At 47.9% G+C, this 20,616-nt stretch overlaps 7 protein-coding genes across 7 annotated transcripts; 4 read left to right on the top strand and 3 right to left on the bottom strand.

Annotated features, from left to right (window-relative positions):
• Positions 1 to 506: 506 nt before the first annotated feature.
• Positions 507 to 1,397, top strand: DFJ58DRAFT_666962 (uncharacterized protein; the record flags this gene model as incomplete). The annotated part of the gene is made up of 4 exons (XM_041382591.1): positions 507 to 811; positions 878 to 911; positions 966 to 1,151; positions 1,236 to 1,397. The coding sequence occupies 4 exons, from the start codon at positions 507 to 509 to the stop codon at positions 1,395 to 1,397; spliced, it is 687 nt and encodes a 228-aa protein (XP_041239183.1).
• A 416-nt stretch (positions 1,398 to 1,813) lies between these two features.
• On the bottom strand, positions 1,814 to 2,843 carry DFJ58DRAFT_732754 (Pre-mRNA-splicing factor of RES complex-domain-containing protein; the record flags this gene model as incomplete). The annotated part of the gene is made up of 5 exons (XM_041386208.1): positions 1,814 to 1,911; positions 1,966 to 2,065; positions 2,122 to 2,437; positions 2,484 to 2,678; positions 2,722 to 2,843. 5 exons carry the CDS (start codon positions 2,841 to 2,843, stop codon positions 1,814 to 1,816), a joined length of 831 nt encoding a protein of 276 aa, XP_041239182.1.
• Positions 2,844 to 4,173: 1,330 nt separating this feature from the next.
• Positions 4,174 to 5,388, top strand: DFJ58DRAFT_809893 (uncharacterized protein). The gene is made up of 3 exons (XM_041391376.1): positions 4,174 to 4,504; positions 4,554 to 4,873; positions 4,930 to 5,388. The coding sequence occupies exons 2-3, from the start codon at positions 4,554 to 4,556 to the stop codon at positions 5,210 to 5,212; spliced, it is 603 nt and encodes a 200-aa protein (XP_041239181.1). The 5' UTR covers positions 4,174 to 4,504; the 3' UTR covers positions 5,213 to 5,388.
• Positions 5,389 to 6,506: 1,118 nt separating this feature from the next.
• Positions 6,507 to 7,599, bottom strand: DFJ58DRAFT_748636 (uncharacterized protein; the record flags this gene model as incomplete). Its single annotated transcript, XM_041387606.1, has 2 exons — positions 7,464 to 7,599; positions 6,507 to 7,391 (listed from the first exon to the last, which is right to left on the bottom strand). Exons 1-2 carry the CDS (start codon positions 7,479 to 7,481, stop codon positions 6,507 to 6,509), a joined length of 903 nt encoding a protein of 300 aa, XP_041239180.1. The 5' UTR covers positions 7,482 to 7,599.
• Positions 7,600 to 8,127: 528 nt separating this feature from the next.
• DFJ58DRAFT_87505 (uncharacterized protein) lies at positions 8,128 to 8,790 on the top strand. Its single transcript, XM_041394412.1, has 3 exons — positions 8,128 to 8,289; positions 8,350 to 8,529; positions 8,583 to 8,790. Exons 1-3 carry the CDS (start codon positions 8,149 to 8,151, stop codon positions 8,706 to 8,708), a joined length of 447 nt encoding a protein of 148 aa, XP_041239179.1. The 5' UTR covers positions 8,128 to 8,148; the 3' UTR covers positions 8,709 to 8,790.
• On the bottom strand, positions 8,559 to 11,747 carry DFJ58DRAFT_87490 (tRNA synthetases class I (M)-domain-containing protein). Its single transcript, XM_041394408.1, has 14 exons — positions 11,553 to 11,747; positions 11,422 to 11,496; positions 11,325 to 11,367; positions 11,257 to 11,264; positions 11,049 to 11,202; positions 10,960 to 11,001; positions 10,819 to 10,908; positions 10,720 to 10,771; positions 10,323 to 10,671; positions 10,263 to 10,270; positions 10,013 to 10,211; positions 9,801 to 9,961; positions 9,713 to 9,744; positions 8,559 to 9,661 (listed from the first exon to the last, which is right to left on the bottom strand). Exons 2-14 carry the CDS (start codon positions 11,483 to 11,485, stop codon positions 8,872 to 8,874), a joined length of 1,992 nt encoding a protein of 663 aa, XP_041239178.1. The 5' UTR covers positions 11,486 to 11,496; positions 11,553 to 11,747; the 3' UTR covers positions 8,559 to 8,871.
• A 2,119-nt stretch (positions 11,748 to 13,866) lies between these two features.
• DFJ58DRAFT_666936 (major facilitator superfamily-domain-containing protein) lies at positions 13,867 to 16,384 on the top strand (the record flags this gene model as incomplete). The annotated part of the gene is made up of 8 exons (XM_041382588.1): positions 13,867 to 14,066; positions 14,137 to 14,170; positions 14,233 to 14,648; positions 14,714 to 14,991; positions 15,041 to 15,230; positions 15,280 to 15,599; positions 15,646 to 16,103; positions 16,154 to 16,384. 8 exons carry the CDS (start codon positions 13,867 to 13,869, stop codon positions 16,382 to 16,384), a joined length of 2,127 nt encoding a protein of 708 aa, XP_041239177.1.
• Between the last annotated feature and the right edge of the window lie 4,232 nt (positions 16,385 to 20,616).

Raw genomic sequence — 20,616 nt, 5'->3', positions numbered from 1 at the left:
GAAGGCCCGTCAAGCGAACAGGAAGATGCTGACCAATGCTGTAAGCACTGGACCCTTGTACAGCAAGGCTGCCAGTCACCGAGTCACGGCATTGACCAAGTACTTAAAGACAACCGTCGTTGCTCAGTTGGCGGGTTTCGCCCTGCCGACATGAGGTGAGAATTCTTGTTTTGGATCCTGCCAGCCGTTCTGTTTCCTTCAAATTTATCGGCCGCGATCAGGTCAAGGTCGCTGCTTTTAGCAACCTCGTGTCAATCAGCCAGCTACCCGCACGTCTTCCTGATAGTAATCTCAAAACGCACATCAAATCACTTCCCCTCTTCATTTAAATCCAAGGTCCAATACATATTTACTCTCTAGCCGCTACACAGCATCCCCAGATTGTTTCTTACGTCTGCCACCAACTGATGGCCAAGTTTGACGCCCGAGATCAGTCCACTGCGATGGACTCATTCTGCAGTTTTGACGGTGTTGACTGGGTCTATCAACAGAACCAGCCCCGTCCAATGCGTACCAGACACTCATCGTCCTCGGCACTTCTCGATCGTCACACAACTGCCACAAAAGCTCCGCCCATTCCTAGACGCTCATCCGAGGATTCGGGTGGTGCTACTAAAGACATCACTTCCCTCAATCAATTGTGGAATACCCTTAGGCAACAGAAGCAGCGCCAAATGGCCAAGGAACCTCCAAAAGTCAGCTCCTTGAAGGCACCGACGCCTACATATTCACCTGCCCCATCACGGACACCGGATCCTGTAGGGGTGAAAAAGGTGATGACGCCTCAACCTCTCAAGAGGCGGAAGTCAAAGTAAGCCATTATTTCTGCGCAGTGCGACCCACTGGATTGCTCACGGATGGTATTCATCGACGGTAGTGTTTCGTTTCGGGAGTCCCGTGATGGTCGTACTGTACGTATTACCGTATATGAATGTACTTTGCGCACGCCTTAACTCCATACCCAGGTTACGGCCACTTTTGATCTACCGGGGATCAAAAAAAATAATGCCCATGTCAGCTATCGCGGCAGTCATCTGACTGTGACATGGGAAACAGTGAAGATCACTGAGATCGATGAAGGAGGAACACTGGTGAGGGAACGAGAAAAAAAGGAGTTTTCGAGGACTATTCCTCTTCCAGAGGGAACCAAGGTGAGCACCTAACGTTCGCATACCGTTGCTCCTAGAGGAGCATCGGCGAAGGCTGTGATCGACTCATAACACTTCCCTCGGCAGTTTGAAGAAGTTGGTGCACGTATGGACGAACGTTATTTGATCCTGACATATCCAAACATGCGGTCAGTACGAGTGGAGCCTCGACAAATGGGTAACCGGCAGGTTGAGCCTCGTCGCATAGAGCCCACGGAGATCGAAGCCTCAGATGTATATGAATATTAGTTAGACGCACATATCATGCCTACGGGGTTTTAGTTTATGGTCCTCCTGCTTTGTTGTTGATACACTGTATACATACCGCATCCACGTTTGCCACGTTGTACGCTTACTGTATATGAAATCAATTCACCTGCTTGCACGACTCGAGGTAGTAACAAATGGCAACAGGGCAAGCCAGCAGCTATCAGGCAGGTCAGATGTGCCCTCCAACTGGTGGATCACACTGACAAATTATCTGCCAATGGCTTACCACGACGCAGTTCACGTGGTTTCAAGTGCGGGAATCAATGTCTCGTGGCGTCTTGACCAAGGGGAATGATTACTAACCTTATCTAAAACGCCACGAATGTCAAAGATAACACCCTGAACTAGAAGTCGAGCATACAAGGGGGTAGCTGCAGCCACAAAAATGCACCACATTACATGTCATCCACGCTCCATTCATAACTTGCTGCTGTGTTCCGCTTTCTCTCATTATGTCGCTGGAAGTACTTCTTCTCGAAGCCATTGCCGCGATCTGCAAGCAATGTGAGGAATCGCTGGAAGGGTGGAGAGGGCTGTGACAACGTACCTACGCCATCCCATCTATAGCCTGGCTTTATGCCAAAACGGTTTGGTGGAGGCGATGGTCCCGTATATTCGGGTTTGCGGGGACCCTTAGATCTACTTTTCTACATAGTAACCATATGCTATCAGCAACGAAAGCTAAGGGCGTACAAGTACTTACTGTGAGAAAAGCGGCGGCTGGATCATTCCAACGTTCTTTAGCCTTCAGTTCTTCATTTAGTTCCTTATCGTCTGCACGTCTGGCGAACGGAAGTGATCTGTTCTTCTCAAGTTGTCGTTTTCTCGCATCCTCTTCTTGCTTTTGGACCAAGCCTTTGCCCCATTCCATTTTCTTTGCTTCCTTTTCCTCCCTTTCTCGTTTCTTCCTAGCAGCTTCCGCACGGGCGGCCTTAGTGTCAATCTTTCGGCCAGACGCGTCGCGATAAATGGTCTCTTGAGCAGCCTCCTCCTCCTCTTTGGTCAGTTCCTCTTGTCTTCTGCTGAGGCTTAGGAAGGGCTTTCCGGAGTTGTGCTGAGGTCAACAGTCCACCAGTAAACGGTTGTTCCGACTCCTCCTCCAAGAAGACGGTAGGCTGCTCATCCGCAGGTATCGGCGGACTTTCCTCCTTACCGGCGCGAATAGTCGACCACCCAGAACCTTCTTCAACACGGCGTTTCTTGAAGCTACGGTCCTTCGCGACAGCGGCTTCTGCAAAATCTTCTTCTTCATCATTGCGCCTGGAACTTTCGCCTGCCCACTCAGCGTCATCAGTCCATTAACATTGAAGATGCTGTGGTTGCTGTGTCGGCTTTGCGTTTCTTCTTTTTCTTTTGAGTTGTCCGGGATAGAATAGCGTCTGCTTTAGGCCCTGACATATATTTTTCCGCGAGGTATGCTTGCATGATAGCTAGGCTGTGCTCTGGATGGAGGAAGGTTCTAACGGTCTAACCTAAGTTACTGTTCACGGTGTACCCACGTGACTGGTCCTAACAACAGCACACAAACCCTCACTAACCAGTTTGGAAACTAGCTTGAACATGCCAATATGAGCACGAGTACCTGCTCGCAGCCTCACTCAAGCTACCTTTTTTTGGCATTTGATGACGCCGCGGCCAATGAGCACTTGTGATTGGCACTGATGACGAATTTTCCCTTTCCTGCTATCACAGAGTGTCTTCTCGTCTGAGTCGTCTAGTCACCTTCACGCGTTTATCTGACCTATTCTTGAAACACACGTTGAGCAGCGGATGATTGTGAGTAACTATCGCAACATACTCGTTACCCCCTGAAATATGCCTCAGTATTGTTGCGGTCATCACTGTGTTGGTAATTTCGATAACCAGGAAGACGACGAGGGGGGAAATACCAGCAACCTCCTGGGATCGCTGGTACTTACATGGCATGTAACCGAGTGATCATGATGACTTTCGTGATGTCTCAGTCAAATCAATGTCACGGAAGTATATAGCTCACAACCCAGTATTGCATATACAACCTCATTCGTGCTTGCTAGTGCCTCGTACATGATACGACCCGATAAATCTACTTTAGTTACCAGCCTCGGCCCTCGAAGCTTGAAGGATCATGCGATCACGCCCGAAACAGACTCGCAACTGTATGTAAAGTCGGACATTAGTCTATTGCGCCTCCGTCACTCATGTCTTATTTCACAAGCACGCATCCTCGAGTCTCGCATCTTCGTTGCCTTATGCTACCTTGTCTTGTACTTTCTGTCTCGGATTGCAATAAAACTTGTCCGGGTCCCCCGAGCATGGAGCTGGGGGACTCCGCCTAATAACCGCGAGACCTCCATCCTGACACCCAAAACAATGTTAGCCATTTCTGGTCATTTCCTGGATCTCAACATATCACACACTCCTCCCCGGCACATTCCTGCCCACCACCATACCATATCCACCTATCTACTGTAGAGAAGTATTAGTGTATGCTATGTACATATGATAGATCACAATAGAACACTCTTTTGTCTGTTTTTGTCCCATACAAGCTCCAGATACCTGTACATATAATACAGGAAAAACATATCAAAAACACATTCGCATTTTTTTCAGTTTTAGCTATAAAAACTCGAAAAAGAATAGACAGGCGATGGTGATCGGAAGAGCTGGTGCGAAGAGGAGGCCGTGTGCGGAATTTGGTGCTGGAAAAGGATGGTTACTGCTTAGAGATTCGTTCCTGTAATACCATATGTTAGGACGGGGTATCATAGAGCCGCGAGATGATACCAATCACACATCTTTCTTTCTGCCACGATGCTTAGCGGCGCCTGCTTCTAGTTCGTAAAGGTTATCGAGGTAGCAACGCCTCGTGATTAAGTTGGCCTCATAAGGGGCACGGCGGGAAAAAAGCAGGTGGATGTATATTCGATTGATGCAATGGCATGCTGTTACAGATCTAAATCCCATATAGGCGGTAAAAATTCAGGAGGAAAATCGCAACGGGAGCGACTCGCCCTGTTCCTATAATACGAACTATACTCATCACTGGGAATGCATCATCGGCCTTCGTGCACTTAAAGCAACAGTGAAAGACAAATTGCATAGTACGTTGTCCTACTGCACAACAGCACTGCGATAAAATCGGTTATATAGATGTGCCGTGCCATTTACTGGGACACTCGTAATATATATATGGTAGGAACAATGACTGTGCTGGCGCAGATGAAGTTTGGATGTTCGGATGGGAGTATGGGGTACCATTCGAGGTTAACATTCACCGGCGGAGGGATGTTCAATGATCACTGGATCCACGCCAAATTGCCAAAAGACCTTGCTTCGCAGTCTGCTGGCGTTGCAGATATGATGTGGTCGAATGCAGCACAACCACGCAAGAAGAATTTCAGGAAACCTTCAAAGCTTGAAAATTCGTTTGGCATGAGGTTAGTAAGGGGATTCCGGTGGATACGTTCTTCCTAAAATCATAATGAACGCCATCCAGCATATAAAAGTAAGGTGTCTTCCTACTAACCCTTCAGATTTATTTGACCACATATCACATCCTCACACACAGTGCGCTTCTCTTCTGCAATTGTCGTCGTTGTCATTGGTGTTTTGGCATCATCAATCTCTGCCATGCCGCCGCCCACGCCCACCGGTGCACTGGCAGCCACCGCTACATGTCCTTGGGGTGCGCGTTTGACTCAGATTGCCAGGGATGCGGCGTTGACTATTATTGCGTGAGTATCAGTAAATTTCCTGGATTTGATACACGACTCACCTGCATGGCAGGACTGGTTTCTCTGCAGATATGATTGGAAGTAGAAATAGAATGTGCGTCCAGGAATGTCGGTGGATCAAAGTAGAAGTTGTTGGTGGAGTCGGGCTCACAAATTGCAATAAGGAGTTTCTGCTTTATAAGAGATTTATCAAGAATTTTATTAACTTATACGGGCCGTCGATTTTACACCTAACTAAATCTACAATTGGAGCCTAGAGAAATGACTTAAACTTACTGAACTCTCGAGTGACCAACTATAACTATAATAACTATGTGTTATGCAGTTGATACTTCAAGTGGAGCGCCGTTTCACATCGTGAAAAAACCAAAAGTCACTTGGCAAAAACTCCCTAATGACTTACGTGGAATGTTTGAACACCGTAAAGGATCGTAAAACTGTTCGTGATCTCGGCAACGTGCAAGTGCGTTCTTCGAGGTGTTCTTGGCGCTGTGGAATTCGGCCTCGGTCCATTACTTAAAGGTTTGAACAGCGCCCAAGTTGACATGGTGGTAGAAATGGTCAGCCATATTTTTGACCTTTCCATTCTATGCAGTTACTCTATGCTGATGCTGTCATCACCGAAAATCCATTTTCTAATTCGTGTACATGCTAATGAGTACAAAAGGAAGTGTTACAAAGTGGAGTAGTTTGCCCATTGTGCGAGTTCCGAATGCCTTGCTTTTCCAAGAAGGTGCAGCTAGTCTGTTGCGATTGTAGAGGGCATCAGTGGCGGACTGTCCGTGATGGATTCCAGCTGCCAAGGGTTCGGTTCGGTTCGACATGGGCGATTCTGAGTCCAAGCAGTCCTCGTTACGGTGTCAAGAGCGTCTGTCGGGCCTTTCTGTCGAGCGTCCTTATTTGCCCTACAAGAAGACAACTTTGCAGCCTCCGTTTCATGTGAGGGAATGAAATTCAAAGGAGGATAGCCAGGACGCTCGGAAGTAGGCCGTCGTTTAAGAGCTCTGCGTCTGTTGGGCCATTTACCGAACATCCCTATCTGCTCTGAAAGAAAAAAACTTACGGAAACATTGCAGCATATCCTGCCTCTGCTTCATGTGAGGGAATGAAGTTCAAAGGAGGATACCCATGACGGTCGGAAGTAGGCCGCCGTTTCAAAGAACGTCTGTTGGGCCATCTACCGAACGTCTCTATCTAGTTTGAAAGAAGACAACTCACGGAAACATTGCAGCATATCCTGCCTCTGCTTCATGTGAGGGAATGAAGTTCAAAGGAGGATACCCATGACGGTCGGAAGTAGGCCGCCGTTTCAAAGAACGTCTGTTGGGCCATCTACCGAACGTCTCTATCTAGTTTGAAAGGAGACAACTCACGGAAACATTGCGGCATATCCTGCCTCTGCTTCATGTGAGGGGATGAAGTTCAAACGAGGATAGCCAGGACGCTCGGAAGTTGGTTGTTTTTTTAGCCTCTTTCGTCGACTACTGTCGAGTATGACTGCAGAAGACTCGGTGTGAGATCGCGCTCCAGAGGTATCTGTGGCCTTCGCTTCATGTGAGGGAACAAAGGGCAGAGGAGGATAGCCAGGACGCTCTAAAGCAGGTTGTTGTTTTGCCCCTTGGCGTCGATTATTGCGCAGCATGACTGCAGAAGACTCAGAACGAGAAAAAGCTGATCGTTTAATAAGTTTCTTCCTCGGCGAAGAGGGAGGCGTTGCGAATTTCGGGAATGGAACAAAGTCGAGAGGCCGACGAGAGGAGGATACACCGGGAGGATGCAGAATCTCCTTCGTTTCCACATGGGAAAGCATGGCAGCACGGGCCAGCCTTTGCGCCAGAGTCATCGGTTTGCTGTCCTCGACGGGCTTGTTGGAAATACACCCTCCATTTGAGATGCAGACCTTTGCGGGAGCAGGCCGAGTGGTTGGCTGACTATTTGCACCGCCCGTAGATGTATCTTGCAATTTTACGGTCCGTAGCTGCCGTTTGCGCCGCGGTCCAGGCACCCTCGCGGTGATTTGACGAATGAAGTTGTCCACCGTTACGGCCTCCTGATGTGGATTAAGCTTGTTGAATTTTGATGGTAAAAGCTGTGCCTTGGTTGCAGTGGTGTCCCTAGCTGAAGGAAGGGATACAATAGGAGGGACGAGGCCTAAAGATGGTTCGCGCATGTCTATCGAAGTTTCGGAATGAAGCAGATCGAGCGCCTCATCGCCTTGGGAGTCGTAAGCCGGTCTCTTTCGCTTCCTTGTCATCTTTTCGAAATTCGAATGTGATAGAAGATATAGTGAATATCTGACGGTAAGATAAAAATGGTTCTTGCTTACAACGTACTGAACGTCCATTTCTATGATTTGGTCTGAAGCTATACGGTAGTTGCTTGGTAGTTTTTCTGAAGTTAGTTTTGAAGCCAGACAGCCTGCTGCAGCCTGTAGTTTATATACTAGGTGAGGGACTTGAAAGTTGAAACAAACAAAAAACAGGAGTGACTAAGCACTGCCACCATCATTCTCCGCTCATTGCCCAGTGACCACGGAACCAGGTCCACCATTAATGCACATTGAGCTTCCCACAACAAGTCACAACCGGCGCACAACTATAACAACATTAATTGTAACCTGATTCAAGTAACCCTCAGGCTGCGGGGCCTTTTGAGTGTCCAGTTGGGCACATGCAACTCTCATCCACACATCGGTCTAGATGTCCGCAATCATTTGAAGCTAGCTTTACATTGCACACTTAGGTCTTATTGCGAACTAGTGTTGTTCTTAAAGCATCACGTTCGCATGATACTTGCAATGTTTCACGTGTATTCTGTCATTGTTTTTCAGATTTCCTGGGAGCGGTAATTCTGCGCCGTCGGCTTGTGTTGCCGCTGTCGCAATGATCTGACGACGCCGCGTCTCGTTCATTGGAATCCTGACAGTAATTGATACCAGTACTGCCTCCTTGCACTTGCATAAAAAGAGCTAACTGTTACTGGAGCGAGTGTCATTCCCTACTTTTGCAAGAATGCAGCTCTCCTTCTCAACCGCGATTGCTACCCTTGCTGCTGTCTTCGCTGTAGTTGCTCCAGCAGCTGCTCAGTCCTGTTCCGAGGCTACTCGCTTTGGCGTTGTTACCGTCAGTCCTACCACGCTCTCTCCTGGTGACGTGAGTCGTGTTCATATTTATGTTGGCTCCTTCCGAGTCTGATCATTTTTATCATGCAAGACTTTTACTGTGACGGCCAATTTTAGCTGCGCTGTTCAATTTGGTGTGAACCCCCAGTACACTGACTACTACATTGAAGTCCCTGTGAACAACAACGGCTACGAACCTCCAATCCTACTTGCTCGTCGCACTCTCAATGCGAACTCGGAAACTCCTCTCTTTGACCAATTCACAACTCAGGTTAGTTTTGGTGGTCATGTAGTCCATGTGTGGTAGTTGATTCTTTACCCCAGCTCCCTTATGCAGTCTATTTCAATGCCAGTTACGTAGTGATGCTGGATACTACTTATCCGGTGAATGGAACAAATGGCACGTACTCTGTTGTCGGAGGTGTTGAGACTGTCATCAACATCCTCTAAATGACGAGGGAGTGGTGCAAATAAGAGCTGCGCAGATCGCTTTTGGGACACGTGTTTCGCAGACCGAACGCTTTACATATGACTCCAGTCTCTTTTGATAATTACCATAACACTTCTACATTATAAGTACAAGAGCAATGATACAACTTCGATTACGGCCTCTTCACTGTGTAGCCGGGTTTCTTGACCTCTCTAGCAAGACAAGTTCAGCTTTTAGCCTCTTCAGTTCCGTTACCGCAGCATCTATGACATCCTTCGCCTCCTTGTTATCCTTCAGCCCACGAACAACTTGTCCATGCTCTAAAATCTTTGCTTCTAAAGCAATAACCTCGGGCGGTTTTGGCCCACCGACCGTCACAGCGTTAACAACGCCCGCCTTCTTTGCTTTGCGTTTCGACGTAGGTGCCTCCTCCTCCTTCTTAGCCGACTCGTCACCACCAAAGCGCACCCTCCACACCTGTTCCATCTTCTCGTCAATATTCTTGAACAGGTGGTCAGGCTGGCCGATCTGGTGGCCCGCAAGGATATCCGTGGAGAGCACCTCGGGAACTACACGCGCCGGCGCGTTCAGCTGCAGCAGGAGCGCATCCGAAGTGGCGGGCATGAAAGGATATATAAGGGCTGAAAGAACGTAAATCAGGTTGATGGCGCGCGATATGACTTGCGCGCATCGCTGTGGGTTTTCTGTCATTAAGGCCTTGTTCAGGCCCGAGGCCTGCAGGTAACCATTGCCCCGGCTTGAGATGAGCATGACAGTTTGAAGACCGAGTCGTATTTTTACGCTCTCCATCGCATCGATATAATCCTTGAGGAGCGCGTTGACATCGGTGATGAACTCGGCGTCAAGAGGGTCGTTGGGAGACAATGGGCCGGGAGCATCGCCGCTTTCTGGAAGGACACTGTCATATTGGGAGGAGAGGAACTTGAGGGCACGATTGACGAAGTTGCCAAAGCTGTCGAACAAGCGATCAGTATCAGTTCAACATGTTTATCTTAACAATTACTTTTTGAGGAGGACATTATTGTTAGCGGCAATCTATGAAATAGTACAGGGTTAAGAAAGAGCTAGTGATAGAACGCAGACCAACTTACACAATCCGCCCACGAGAACATGGCATCAGCAGTTTCTGGACGAGTGGAGAGCAAATAATACCGCCATACGGAAGCGGGAATTCCGGTCTCCTGAGCAGCAGGCCCAAACACACCGCGATTTTTACTCTTGGAGAACTTTCCTCCCTCATAATTAAGGTATTCTGTATGCCAAATGGTCAGAAAAGAGACTCGGTCTGGAATTTCATGCTCACCGGTAGTTGAGAGATGGTGTAGTGTCGTCCAATTATTGCCATCCGCGAGCAGCATTGCGGGGAAGTATATAGTATGGAAATATACATTATCTTTGCCCATGAATTGGTATAGTCGAACATTATCTGGGTTGAGCCACCATTGTTTCCATTCCGGGGTATATTCTCCGGTGATACTGACGTAGCCAATGACTGCGTCGAACTGCAGGGAAAGTGTTATGAAACGGTGTAAATGAAAGTATTGTCAACTAACCCAAACATCTGTCGTTGCTCGTCAATACATTAGAGATATTTTTGGGAACTAGCCACTCACACAACACTTTCCCACCCATCTCCTTGTCATCATCTCGACCGAGGGGTGGAATGGGAACGCCCCAAGCAAGATCCCGCGTGACCGGGGTAGGTTTAAGTCCACTTTTCATGCGCGCATCTACGATCTCGCCATCGGCATTGATTGTGGCATTGGGTGACCATTTTCCTTTCTTCCATGACTTCTTGATCCAGTCTTCTAACGCTGGTTGAGCAGCATCTAGCTTGAAATACATATGCGAAGAAGAATGTGCAACGACATTGTGAGTTTTATCAATCAAGCATCGAGGCTCGATTAGGTCGATGGCATCTAGCGTGCGACTGCATCCATCACATTGATCGCCACGAGCATCCTGGAACAGATAGTGAGAATATGCGTTATTATTAGCTGCCTGACGTACGACGTAGGCGCAATGAGGGCAGATACCCTCTACGTAGCGATCAGCCAAAAACCTGGGGAGAATGTTGGAACTGTTTTGTTAACCTCTAGCAAGACTCACTTTTTGCAACCTTCACAATACGTCTGATCTTTGATCTGCTTTTCTAAATATCCGTGTTGACCGAGATTGAGGTAAATTGATTGACATATCCTGTGTTTTCGGTGTTAATGAGTGGTAACAAAACTATATTATTGGACTGACTCGGTATGTTTGGCGGTTGATGTGCGTCCAAAGAGATCGAAACTAAGGAAGTTCAGTAGATAACAACTGTACTGGTGGAGGATACGCACCCAATATCAAACCACTCATATGTCTCTTTGTGCAACGCGTGGTACTTGTCGCATAGTTCTCTGGGAGTGATACCCTCCTTGAGAGCTGCAGTCTCTGTGGCAGTTCCGTATTCATCAGTTCCACAAATATAAAGAGTGCGTCTATTCCGTGTCCCTGTAAAAGGTCCGATGAGATGTGGATATAAAACTGTGCGAGACCATCACTGACGGTTGTATCTATCAAGAGAGGATGCTCTGAGCACACATCACAAGACACCAGTAAGTGGTGATACTCACCGGCTGAAGACGTCTGCGCTCAAGGTGCTTCCTATGATATTTCCTAGCGATCATTGTCGTCAGACTTGTGATATGATAGTAGATCGGATGACAGCACCAAGATGAGGTACATTATTACAAGTAAGGCAAAGCGGACGTGATAAGAATATTTGTTTCCCCATCCTTTGGTAGTCTGCGCCAATGATAATATAAATGATAGTGCTGGAAGCTCCGATCTGATAAACTTACACGGCGCCCTGCCCAGGATCAGGAATAGATCGCAGGACGTCGTTGGTCACTCTGATTTTCTGAGTCATGACTCCGGATTGTTCTGGTGCGTGTAAAAAGGGTGAAAGAGGTGATATGATTCCGTGAGACCCAGTACTTGCAATTGATATTGTCCAGTATAGCCGAGACTTGACATCTAGAGTGACTCGACCTCAGATCAGCTGAGACGCAAAATAGATTTGTTAGGGTTAGGGTTAATGCACTGCAGTTGCTACACAGTATCCACTGCAACTGAACAAGCAAATAACAGAAATATATTCAAATTGTCATCTGTATCCATACCCGCACTGGGCTTCCTGATCATATCAAGGCTCCCTCGGGCACGTCGTCTCTGTGATTATGCATGATTGACATAGACATATCATATCCGGGAGAACATCTGCATTTCACCACTTTGGTCACCTTCGAAGTAATGTGCCCCTTCCATCCGATTCCACATGACTTCGTAGTTGTCGTCGCCGTGTTGGGATTTCCCGACTGCTTGGAAGATGAAATTTCCCAAGGCCATTGCTAGTCTCCCCTAGACAGCCCTTTATAGACGAAGGAAGATAGTCGTTCCTTCTAGGCCGATGTGCCACAACGAAGATAAGTCGCCAAAATGCCTCTTAATTTAATCTCAAATTCTTCCCATAAGAAAGGGGAAGGACAACTCACAGACGATATCATATGTATGGCGTGAGGCTTTGGCAAGGGAGATAACTCGCTGACGCGTATCTTTGTATAGAATGCGTGATTGTCAGTATTAATTTCTCTACCGTACATCTGGGGATTGGGCTGAACTTCAATTGGTCACCAACAAATAATCCACCAATATTCTCGACGACTCGAATTTGATGGATCACTTGTCTATGCCAAATTGTCGATCGCGGACAGCGTACTTCATTTCAGTTCGCATCCATCAACTGGAGTCATGTATGCATGTTTAGCATTGCGCATTAGCTACGAGAGTCGATAACTGACCTGGTAGACTGATTGGCTACAACTTGCGATTTTTCATACGGCATCCCCTTTCATGCAGCTTGAGGCGCTGCCAGTCACAGTGAGACAGTCGTCTTTCTAGATACATCAAATCGCTCGAGTGGTGCGCCTCGAGGAAGCGTTTACGAGTTCTCCGCTGCCAGCCCGTAGCCTCATGTCATGGCTAATGTGCATATGCCATTGCCTCACCGCAAACGTCTTCGGGGCCGACGGCGAAGTTGTGATGCACCTTGATCATTCTTCAGGGCAAAGATGGAACAAAGTACAGAGGTGACGAACAGTGCTCGCGATTCTGATCCGGAAATCAACCAATTACTTGATCCCATATGGGGCAATACCTCGATTGTTCCACGTGGGCACGAGAAGGGCTGGGCAGGATTCGGACCCCATGCGGTAGGGATAGCTGTTCCAATACCGTCATCCTATACCACTATTGGTTAGTCACAATGCATCTCAGTTGCCTGCTAGAGACGGTCTTAGGTCATTCAAGTTCAGGAATTTCCCGGTCTTGATACAAGCAAACAATGATGTTATTCGTAAGCTGAACTCACCCTCACGAAGCCTCATGCCACATACTTACCTTGTCTGATCCGGTAGACTCGTACGATAGAGTTCCCAGAAAGCACCTGGACCCAGTCTTCCTTCACTGTCAACATCTACGTCATCCATCATCCATAAAGTCTTCATCTCCTTCGCGATGTATTGGAGCGCCAAGCGCTTCATTGAAGTCGAACGGCATCTGGATGGCCTGCGCTAGTGTTGATAGTGGTTTCTAGCTCCGATTATTGACCTTGTTAAATTAGCGATAACGGATCTCCAGGGCGCAATAGACAACTAGGAATTCCACAACGTGGAGCGGTGCAAGATGATGCCTGCTTCTGTAGGACGCTCTTGACTGTAGTCTCAGAGGGATCTTTCGAGACGACGCGCAGGTTGAACGTCCAGACTAGTATTGATAGTTTCACAATTTCAAGTTATTTTCAACAGAACCATTTCAGTGTTACGTAATTCATCAACTTCTCATTGGTGCTCGGCGTGCAGCGCCCTGGGTGATAACGATTTGACCATGGCCGGCCCGCTGTGGACTACGATATTGTTAGGATTGATTGTGCATGTGGCCTTACCTATCTCAGCATCCGTAAGCATTGGGTCGTGTGCTATGCGTGTACTTAGTGTCAGCCTCAGTGCTGGTACCAACGTGCCGCATTCCCACTAATTATAAATACTAGCGCTTAATTCATTTTATCGACCTGAAATGCCTCTCCGTCCCGCATTCGACTTTGTGTAGTCCTTCACCATGCCGCCCCTCGACAGAATCATCACGGATCCAATCATATCGACAGAGAACACAACCTTCTCCCCCTCGCACTCACCACAGCCAGTCGACAACTACCCAACGCCGGCACTGGAGGGCGCCGCAGTCCCAACGGAACGCGATCCATTGATTCGGACTGCGCCCAAAGCCAAGAAACCATTCTACCGCGCCCGCCCATTATGGTGAGCAGCTGTTCACTGAGCTTGTCAGTGCCCTAGTTACGAGTAATCCGACTAATGGAGTACCGGGCAGGCTGGTACCATTTGCACTAATTGCATCTCTTACTGTGCGTTCCGACTTGTCATCATCTGGAGAAATATGCTGACTGTCATCGTGCGATCTGTATAGCGCGGCATGACGCTGGCGTCCCGTGTGGAAGTCTTTACACAATTGTCATGCCACAGCGTATACGAGCACTATAATCACACCAGTGTGATACACACTCCGTTCTACTCAAGCCATGACGTGGTCGATCCAGTAGAACCCCATTTAATCTCCGTGCATTTGGCATCATCACCTGTCCTTACTTTAGGCAAAACCCAGGAGAACGGCGATGCTGATGAAGATGACGATCCCCGCATGATACCAAGTAAAAAGTGTGTTTCAGATCCCACCGTCCAGGCAGGTGCTGCACGCCTGCAGACCATAATGACCACAACGATGGGTGCCCTCTCTGCTCTTACAACGGGCTGGTGGGGCCAGTTTGGGGAAAGGCACGGCCGCACACGTATCCTTGCTATCTCCACCTTCGGACTCTTCCTTACGTACGTGTCAGATTTCGCTTCTTTCCGAGTTCTTGCTTACGGATATATGCTGTCAAATCATAAAGAGACCTCACATTTATTCTTGTATCAACACCTCACAGCCCCCTTGCCGTTCACTCGCATAAGCTGCTCATCCTTGCACCTATCATCGAGGGCTCTCTTGGAGGATGGTCGACCTTGAACGGTGCCAATACGGCCTACATCGCTGATTGTACATCTCCTGGTTCGCGTGCGACTATTTTTGCCCGTTTCACTGGCGTCCTTTCTATCGGACTTGCTCTCGGGCCCGTACTCGGTGCATGGCTGATCAAGAATCCGATACCTTTCTTGAGTGCTGGAAATGGTACGTCGGATTACTATTTGATCGGCCGAATGCTTAATCTCAGTGAAAGTCGAACACCCACTACAAAGCGTTACATCCGTTTTCTGGGTGGCGATTACCTGTTCTTTCGTGAACTTGCTTTTGGTACTCTTTGTGTTCCCCGAATCGCTTCCTGCTTCTCGCCGAGCATCAAATAGGAAAGGTAAGGGTCGAGCCGTTGAGAGTGGTCCAGAATTCCCTAGCAGTACGTGTATCACTGTGTTGGCCACCTGGTCTTGTATTCAATTCGAAGCATTTGTTATAGGTAAGGTCGATGAGCCCTCCAATGGATGGACCTGCAACTCGCATCATCCGAAGCTTTCTATCACCCCTTGCCGTCTTCCTCCCGTCCCATGTTCCTGTAGCTACCAGCGCTACTGGAGACTCACTCGTGCCCTCTCGCACACGGAAAGACTGGGGTCTAACGTTCATCGGCATGTCGATCTTCTTGCACATGTTGGCAACAGGGATCTTCCAGCTCAAGTACCTATATGCTGAGCATATCTACGACTGGACAGCTGAACAACTAAGCTACTATATCTCATTCATGGGAGCCTGCCGTGCTTGGTACTTACTTGTCTTCCTCCCATGTGAGTTAACCATTTGGTCACACCTCCTGGTTCTGATAATCAGCAGTCCTTCTTTTAAAGTTCAAGCCCGTCCGCGCTGCGGTTTCCTCTACAAACGCACCCGCGAATCCCGCGGCGCCTACGTCAAAGCCTAAGCCCACAAAGTCTCATCTATTCAATGAAATGCGGTTCGATCTCCGTGTCGTGCGGTATTCCATGCTTATAGACTTCCTTTCGCATGCGCTTGTTGTCATTGCGCCTCTGCCCTCCCGCGATTCAAGTAGTGTTTGGTGGTCGCAGTTCATGTTTGTTGGTGCAACATCACTCTCGTGCGTTGGTGCGGGGGTGATGCCAGGCATGCAGAGCCTTGCATTGTGCACCCTCCAGGGTCGTGCGCTGGCTACTAAGGAAGGTCTTGTCCGTACAGGCGAGGCTCAGGAGCACGATAACGATGTTGAGTTGGAGCCTGGAAAACTTTTTGGTGCTCTCGCTGTCCTGCAAGCCGTCGGTCAGACTATTCTCGGGGTGAGTAATATTATTCTAGGCCGAGATGTATTCTCATATAGGCTCTGCAGCCCATGCTCTTTGGTGTCATCTACAGCAGCACCGTAGCCTCCTTCCCAAAGGCCATTTTTGCAACGGCCAGCGGCCCTGGTACTACTATCAATCGCGTTCACTATCCTCGTCAGGCCAGATGTCAGTCTCTCCATGATGAAACGCAAGAAGGTCGAAGCCAAAGGCAAAACCGCCGTCCGTCCTTATGGCGTGAAGCCAAAGCGCAGATATCAGGAGCAGGCCCGCGGTAGGTCGCGGATGAGCAAGGATCTTAGGGGCGGCGCTGCGCGAGCAGACTATGATGTTTCGAGGTTTGACGGCAGTGCTAGTGAAGCCAGCGGTTCTGGTTCGGGCGCGTCCGTTTGAGTGCTTCTTAGTGTGTGCTCGTGGCGTGGTGGTATATTGTGGAAGGATCAGTTAATAAATATCATAGCATTCAAGTTGGCAGTGGGATATGTAACGAGATATCTAGGTTAATAGTATGTAGTAGTTTATTGATCAAAGTGATATTGACGCAGTCTTCGGTTGTGGTACTTACCATGACCGGGTGACAACCCGCAAACTGGGACGGAACGATTTTTTGAGATGTCGTTCTTGGGAAGGCGATATATGCATCTGGTATCAGAAACCACAGTCATACAGTTTCGAGGGGTATACTCTGGGGTATAAATGGTATCAAAGTCTCCTTGCTTATTATGGATGCGTGACGAGCGCGCGCGCGCCGTCGGCTTTCTACGTCAGTTGCAAAAACTGAGAAGATGCGGCGCATAGCTTCGGATGGTCGTGGATATACAGTGAAGACCTGAAGAGTAAATGAACTGGTGCTTCCCAAGTACCTTTCAAAGGTACCACTGACGGATTATCTTATACAAGATCTCGTTCAAGCTTATTACTCACTGTCGTTGTCGTAGTGGAAATCATTCACACGTCATGCTCACTCCTCAGACGTTCGCTCCTCTCGTTTCCTCATCGACTCTACTCCCAACGGATCCCATCCCAATCATCCAACACGCAGCTCAAGTCTTTAACGTTCAGGCATGCTGGATTACTAGCGATCCATAACGCCCCTGGTAGTGTCCCGTGAAAATCCGCCTAATCATTCACCTGTTAATAGCTAGGTCGATGACTCAAGGCAAAAATCGACAGGTGGATAACTCGTAAAAGGTATAGGTATCTGAGATTTATTTTCAAGAAAGCTGATCATGTGTAAGGCACGATCGTAACGGCGCTCGGCCACGCCAGTCCAAGTCCCCGACAGCTACTTATGTGGTACTGCCCAGGCAATCTCGGGCCCGGTATCAAGTATTACGTAGCATAACGTGTTGAGGACTGATTTGGCTACAGGTCGAATGAATTCATCGGACAAAACTCGGTGACCCTGCAGTCGGGGTGGGGGTTTGATAATCACGGTGCACTGGATACTATTCACCTTATGTCAGTGGAGTGTTGAACACGTTCTTCCCACTTCCGCTGGTATTGTTTCACGTGCTAGTGCAGCGGTACTCAGCACCTGCGGACCAAGTACTACATTAGTGAACCGGTGAACTCGGACTGCTAATCACAAGCGTGACAATCTTGCACCCCAACTCAGAGTCTCTTTAGCGATGCGATATGATTTACTCCATGCGCAGTCGGCACGGGAAGGCATGACTTTTCATGATCGAAGACCCAGTCGGATGTTCACTTTTTTTTTTGGTTCAAACGTTCCAACTTGTGGCCGTGAGTCAAAATTTCCCCCTTTCCATGCTTGAATCCTTACTCGAATCAAGGGACTGACAAATACTATCTTTATGGTACTCATTTCGGTGATAAAAGGTGGTATGTCTGGCATTCGTGCCATCGTCACACGTCCACCAAGTTCGCCCCTCACTCACCCACATCCTCTAATAGTATGACTATAATATCAAATGATCCCAGTTGGTGGCCGCTCATCAATTCACATATTATTTTCAGCTATTTTATAGGTCTGTAGAGAGCCAGTCGGATGATAACGGGTGATATGCTGATATAAACTTCGCTGCGTTTTTGTAGTTGCAGCCTCCATTGGGGTAATGTACGATTGGGGTGAGTTGAAGATGGTATGAAAGAGTTATTGATATCCTGATGGTTTCTCCAGTGCTTGCATTCGGACAAGAGGTAGGTCGATGCCATTACCGGAGTAACCATTTCTGAGAATAGTTTCATAGGTCGAATTGATTTGGGTGAGCAGAGTCTCGTGTCCGAAGAACAACATCAAAATGCCATTAATCCGCGACAGAGGCAACGCTGGTCCCTGATGACTGTCCTGTATCTCACTGTATGTAGCTCGTACTATGAGTGTGCTTAAGCTGATGTGATAGCATCCCAGGTGCGTTACATTGGAATAATATACGCTGGGTACGTTTGGAAGGCTAAGATTGGTGTTGTCTAATCGCCCATCTCCCACAATTAGCATGAACATACAGAGTGTGTTTGTTCACATGCACTGTTTGTTACTTCTGACCAGCAACATACAGTGGCTGTTCAGATAATCCCGCTGCAAGATTCAGTGAGTGTTCCGTACCGATACCTTCCCTTCCATACCCGTCTAATCAACTATCATGTAGGGGTGAGCAACATTCTTGGACAGCTTTCTGATCCACCATAATGATTGCTACAGTTGTGAGTTTCTTTGGAGTGTATGATCCTCCGAGGCTGATCGCTGACTAGATGTATCAGGTCTTATCATGTACTTTGCGCTATATTGGACGACGTGGGTCCTAATTGCAATATTCGGTGGTAAGCTACGCAGTTTCAATACCTCAGTGATATTTGACTTGACTGAAATATCATGCAAGTCATCATGATTGCTCGGTCATATGCCATGTACCAACGATCCAGAAAGGTGCTGGTACTCCTCGTTGTTGTCTTCGTGGCCATTATTATTGCCAACACAGTGATGCTCACGATAAACATGAGGCATATTTCAGCGGGTAAGCTTCAGTTATGGATGAAAGACTTTGAGTGCCTCAGGCTCATTGATAAATGCAGAGCAAGTCGTTCTTTCTGGCACTTATCAATGCGTTGTTGACAATACCCGACCTTTGCACATCATCCCTTGGATACTCGCTGCTGTATGGGAGACCTTCGCACTGTGTCTTGCAGTCCGGATTGCTCTAAAGCACTTCCATGAATTGCGACAACAATCGGCGGGAGGTATTATTGGGGACTGTTTCACAGTTCTAATGACAACTCACATCAGTTACTTTGCGAGGTGAGCCCATAACGTGAATGTGGTTTTCTTTTCTGTTGAAGTTCTGCACATGCCAGCTTTGTTGTGATTGTTTGCCTCTCAGTCGCCTATTTTTCGCCAACGATGTCAAATGTATGTCAATTTGTCACTGACCTCTGCATGCAACCACGCTTCATCATTTCCCATAGGACCCATATTCCCCGGCAGTGTTGATTTATTTTGGTTTTCTTCAAATATTCATCATTGTGCAGTCAACTGTGGTAGGACCACGTTTGATCCTTGGTGTTCGAGAATATTACGCTAAGCTCGTGATCGACTCCGATGCAGGGCATAGCATGATTTCAATTGCTTTCCATGAGCGTGTGCATGTATCAACTACCAATAGTGTGTAACACTGGAGATGTTCAATGTGATCTACACTCGTCGGGTCTCTGCGGGGAAAAAGGGAATTTGATTATATTTATGCCAAGTTTCGTTATTATTGCATCACTACTGGCACTAGTTGCCCACCGTGCGGAGCCTTCAAGCGTATCAAGGAAGACCGAGAGTGATATAAATGCCTTTGAAAACGATGGTAGGTTCAGGCGCAGCCTGCAGTTTCTTGCTCGATATTCACGCGCAAGCTTTTTACGTCTGAGCGACGCCCCACTCGATAGCGTTTGAGAATGAGGTAACAACTTTGATTGGGATGGCGTGGAAGCGATTGCGGAGGAGAGCGAGCCTTTTCCGCATTTGAGGCGGACGCTGACAGGACTTATGATGGTCAAGGTAAGTGAGAGGAGGATAGGGATATAGATCTGTCGGATGTATGACCGGGTGACAACTCGGAAACTGGGACGGATCGATTTTTTGAGATGATGTCCTTGGAGGGCGATATATGCATCTGGTATCACGGAAACCACAGTCATACAGTTTCGAGTTTCGAGGGGTATACTTTGGGGTATGAGTTATTGTAAATGGCATCAAAGTCTCATTCCTTAAATATTATGGATGCGTGACGAGCGCGCGCGCGCGCTGTGGCTTTCTACGTCAGTTGAATCATCTTGCACTTCGTATGGGCACTCGAAAAATGAGTTTAGGGCAAGCGGGGTCCTCCAGCTCAATGCCCGCAGGACCCGCAATCAATTTTAGCACCGAGATATGACAGCTCGAAGTAACATTAATATACAAGCCATCGGAATGACTGAGACCAGGAAGAAACGAGTAAGACTCGACAAAACCGCGAGGGAATGTGGCCGGTAGTTTTAAAATACGGCGCAGGACGTGCGCGAG

The sequence above is a fragment of the Suillus subalutaceus genome (genome assembly GCF_016647625.1).
Source record: "Suillus subalutaceus strain FC151 chromosome Unknown DFJ58scaffold_132, whole genome shotgun sequence".
In the NCBI taxonomy this organism is placed as follows: Eukaryota; Fungi; Basidiomycota; class Agaricomycetes; order Boletales; family Suillaceae; genus Suillus; species Suillus subalutaceus.
This window is presented reverse-complemented; position numbering and strand designations above follow the sequence as displayed.